General features: G+C 32.7%; 1 protein-coding gene across 1 annotated transcript; it reads right to left on the bottom strand.

The window, feature by feature from the left end:
* Positions 1–420: 420 nt before the first annotated feature.
* Positions 421–4,140, bottom strand: LOC126883512 (piggyBac transposable element-derived protein 4-like). Its single transcript, XM_050649124.1, has 2 exons — positions 4,039–4,140; positions 421–1,399 (listed from the first exon to the last, which is right to left on the bottom strand). The coding sequence occupies exon 2, from the start codon at positions 1,384–1,386 to the stop codon at positions 436–438; it is 951 nt and encodes a 316-aa protein (XP_050505081.1). The 5' UTR covers positions 1,387–1,399; positions 4,039–4,140; the 3' UTR covers positions 421–435.
* Between the last annotated feature and the right edge of the window lie 620 nt (positions 4,141–4,760).

Genomic DNA, 4,760 nt, shown 5'->3' with positions numbered 1-4,760 from the left:
TTTACCATAGCTGTTGCAGTAACAAAATGAAAAACGAGTCGCTTATACCACTTGACGGTTCTTCTCACGTATGGCGCATAAGATGCCATCTGGTCAGACTGGCCGAAAAAAGCTTTTCCTTTGTTGTAATCTACAACTATCGCTGGTTTATTAACTTCTTGTCCTCCTCTGCGAGTTACTGTCACCATAGAGTCGTCATGTTTGGTACTAAGCATAAGAACATCTCTTTTATCTTTCCATTTGCAGACAACTGTTTTATTTTCGTTTTGTTGGGCCACGACTTCACCCTTTCTCAGTTTAGTTTTTACCACATCTGGGGGATTATATTTTCTGTTTGTCCTTAGGGTTCCTACTAAATGTGTTTGCCGTTGAATGAGACTATTAGACAGCGAAACACTAGTGTACCAGTTATCGGTATATAAAGTTCTACCTGTATCAAAAAGTCCCTCCATTAGTGTCGACAATTTTTTCGGCAACTGATACATCGTCTGCTCTTTCTTTGCCTGTGTAGACTTTAAACGACCATGTATAGCCTCCAAAAATACAGATTTTGAGAATCTTTATCCCATAATTATGCCTTTTATTAGGAATGTACTGTCGGAAATAGATACGTCCTCGAAATGGTACGTTGCTTTCGTCAATACAAACTTCTTCTTCGGGATTATACGATTCTTTGAATTTCTGTTCTAGTAAGTTCAAAAAATTTGAGATTTTGTGAAGCCTGTCTTCTGGATTAATTGGCTGCTCATTATTTGATAGATGAAACATCGAAAGTAACATCTCAAATCTATTGCTGCTCAATATTTTTGGAATTCCATTTTCATAAATTCTTTTTGTGCTCCAGTAATCCCTCAATTTTGGCAAATGCATAAGTCCCATCCATACAACGATACCCAAAAACTTGCGCATCTCTATAGGATCAGTGTCAACCCATTTATTAAGTCTTGGAGTTCGGCTTCCTGCTAGGGCAGCATCATTCGCAGTATTTCTTTGCGCAGCAAATCTATTGGTTTCTTCCACTAACAATGAGATAATCTCATCGTCTATGAAGTGTTCAAAATAAGTTATAGGAGATGCAACACGAAGTTTCTGGATTATATTTTCGTGTACACCGGTGTGGGCAGCAAGAAAATTAAATTTCAATCTGTCTCCTGCCACAGGCTCCCACTTGGTCTCGGGTATAATATCGGCCAGAGGAACAACTTCAGCAGCTTCGTCCTCGACATCAGATACAGCTAATTCATCCTCACTTGAATAGGAGCTTCCTTCGTATGAGTAATTCCGATTTGCAGTGGAGTCATCGTCGGAATAGTCTTCTGCTTCAACATCAGAAAAATTTTCCAACTCCCGAAGCAATTCTTTTTCTGTAAGACCTCTTCTTGCCATTATTGTTTAAAATCTGCAACAAAAGAAACAATAAAATGCATGACCACTGGTGGACATTTGGTCCCATACTGTAAAATTACATCCTGGGACCACGTGACCACCGGTGGGCATTAAAAAAAATCACAAAATACAAAGTTGGAAAAAGAAAGTATGGTTTAAAATATAATAATTATCATTTACAAAATAGATTTATAGAAAAAAAAGGCATTTCATATGTTTGGTGCCAGGGAGTGAATAACCAATTACAGCGTGGCGCTAAATATGTTAAGGAAATCCTGAAATAGGTACATTTTTATTTTTTATTATATTGCTACTTTTTGGGATATATTTCGTACTACGTGACGTCATCCGTCAGAGCGTAATGACGTAATCGATAATTTTTTTAAATGGGAACAAGGGTCTTGTGGCAACTAAATAGTTATTTATGAAACAGTTAGTGAAGTATGCTTTTTGCGAACGTACGCGATTTTTAGAGCACGAGCGACAACGGAGCGAGTGCTATACATCGCGTAAGTTCGCAGAAAGTACTTCACGCACAGTTTCATACAATATTTTATCTATGATGAACAAATAAAAAAAACTGTAACTCTTCGTCACTGGAATTCATTTCTATTCTACAATTTTTAGAACTTTGACATTTAAAAATCCTAACTACTTTCAAATCACAAAACTGTCAAAAATTTTGTTGTAAGTCATTGCTCATATTGTCATCACTATGACAACGTGAAAGTTAAGGATATTTGATTATATGAAAGTGTGCCAAAAAACCCATTGAAAGTGTGCGAAAAAGTAAATCCCATTTAAAATACATTCTCACGCACACTTTAAACCCTTCACGCACTGCTATCTATAATGACAGTTTTCACAAACTAAAAACTTATACATAATATGACATAGAGTAGATAAAATACATTGTACTGCTATCAGAAAATATAAAAAATGTTTATTTCGCAAATAAACATTTTTGTCGCTTTAATTAAACACAAACAGCCTTCCACCTACCTCTTGATAGTTTGAACATTTAATTTAAGCTAAAAGCAATGTTTATTTGCCAAATAATATTTTTTTTATGACAGCAATAAAATATGTTTTGAGTTAAATAAATTACATACATTTTTCTTTTTGTATCAATTAATTTAATTAAACAATTAAATTTTGGCCACCCTGTATATATAATTATATTATTGTTTATATTACTGAACAGAGAATTGAACACTCTTTCAAATGAGATAACATACGACCCCTATTCCCATTAAAAAATCATCGATTACGTCATCACGCCCAGATGGATGACGTCACTGACGATGACACGTCATGGAGACGTATGAAATATATATAAAAAATTGTAATTTAAAAATAAAAATCGATCTATTTCGGCATTCCCTTAAAATATAATAACTGCCAAATATCAAGGTGAACTCTTTTCTTTGGCCCATCCTGTATAAATTTGTATTCATTGCGAAATCTGGTGAAAATAGATTAATTTTTATTTCATTAGACAGTTTATTTGAATTTTAATTACCCTGCCTACAAACGCTCAAATTTTGACCATTTTGATTTTTGACCATTTTTCAGGCCTGTAACTCCTATTATGAGGTAAGTCTGCAACTTTAAATGTTTACTTCTTATTATATTTGCTAGAGGCTAACATTCAACCAAATTTCAATTTTTTTCATCCGTGCCCATCAGGGATATAAGGGTTCAAGCTTTGAGATTTTTCACAAAATTACATTTTTGAGATTTTTTTTTTAATTTACTCATGTCTCAAAGCTAAAACTTTTTTTATTTAAAGTATATACGTATGTATTTTGCAGAAAAAAATTACAAACCATTATCGGCTTGCCTTATGCTGTTAAAAAAATGCTGAAAATGGAATTTTATCAGTTTACCTTTTCAAATTTTGAGGTTCATTTAAGGCCTTTAAGGGTAGTATGAAATTAAATAATACCATAGGTCGTTTTTTAGAGCACACTTTTCTAAAAAGTTTGGTTTTTGATTTATTGTTCTAGGACAAACCTCAGTGAAAATATTGCCTAAAGAGCGAAGCCATGCTTTCCGTGAAAATGATCGATACGCTTTAACAAAAATGGCCGTCATCGGCAAACTAAATTTTTTTAAAATAAAATAAATGGAATTCTCTATAGACTGAAGTTTAGAAGGTAGAAAAATAAAAAATGTTAAAAATAGTCATGCAACCAACTTAATTTATATTGGACCACTTGGCATGGACTGACACCGGAAGTGCCATTTATAGTCGTAGAAATAGTACATGTGACATATCAATCGAAGAGTGTTGAAAAGTCGAGCTTGAATCTTTAATCTTGGTTTTGAAATCATTTCCGTTTACATAATAATTATGACCGAAAGTTTAGTAAAAATGACTCAAAATTAGTGAAATCGTATATCAATCGACGCAAAGTTACACGAAGAGTTCAAATATGGACTTCCGGTTCTACTTTCGATCACTCTGGGTGAAAACCTAGGACTTACGAAGTCCAATTACTTGTTTTATCTAAAATGCAGTCAAAACTCCGTTATTAAAAATATCTTTTGGGAATGAATTCTTCATCTAGTTTTATTGTTGCATTGTTCCTTTACTTTAAGAATATTAGAACAAAATGACTGGACTAAATAAAAAAAGTTAATACCTACTTTTAAAACATTTAAACCAAAATCCTTCTGTAAATCTCTGAATAACAATTTTTTAAATATATTTTTAGATCATTGTTAAGCTAACAGGATATAATATATCTGCTTATTTACAGTTTTGTAATTAATCAGACGCTTGAGTGGTTTAAATTTGTTATCAATGATTGATAAATCTCTTAAAATTGATTCAGGTGACAGTTGTGTATTACGGATAAAAGTATAATATTGATAAATAAAATGGTATTGTAAATACAGACTGGATTATGTTAATCTGTGTACTCTTAATAAAAAATATTACTTTAACTAATAATTGCATTTTCGTTGTCGCTTATGGTTGACTTCTTGGGTGAACACAAACTTGGGTGGTTAAATTTTATAATATTAATTCTACTGAAATAAAAGACAGATATCGAGCATTGAATTTAGTAAATCTAGCCCAAGTACACTTTCGCTCCTAGAGCATCATCATGGGCGTCTGAAATAAGCCAAAAAAAAGGCCATTTTAAAATGAGTAAAAGTTAAAAAAAAATACCTATAACGTTGTAGACTTACTTCGTCAAATCAAGAAGGTATCCTACACAATATTGTAACATTTGTTTAATTTTGGGTAATGGCAATTTTTTTTGTTTTATGGCATAGACTTGGGTGTCAATTAGCCAGTCACAACTTTTTTGTTTTCTATTCATACATAAAGAAAAGAAGGCAATGAGATCCTTAGAGTTCCA

This window comes from Diabrotica virgifera, chromosome 4 (genome assembly GCF_917563875.1).
Source record: "Diabrotica virgifera virgifera chromosome 4, PGI_DIABVI_V3a".
In the NCBI taxonomy this organism is placed as follows: Eukaryota; Metazoa; Arthropoda; class Insecta; order Coleoptera; family Chrysomelidae; genus Diabrotica; species Diabrotica virgifera.
The sequence above is the reverse complement of the archived record's forward strand: the minus strand, read 5'-3'. Positions and strand labels throughout refer to the sequence as shown.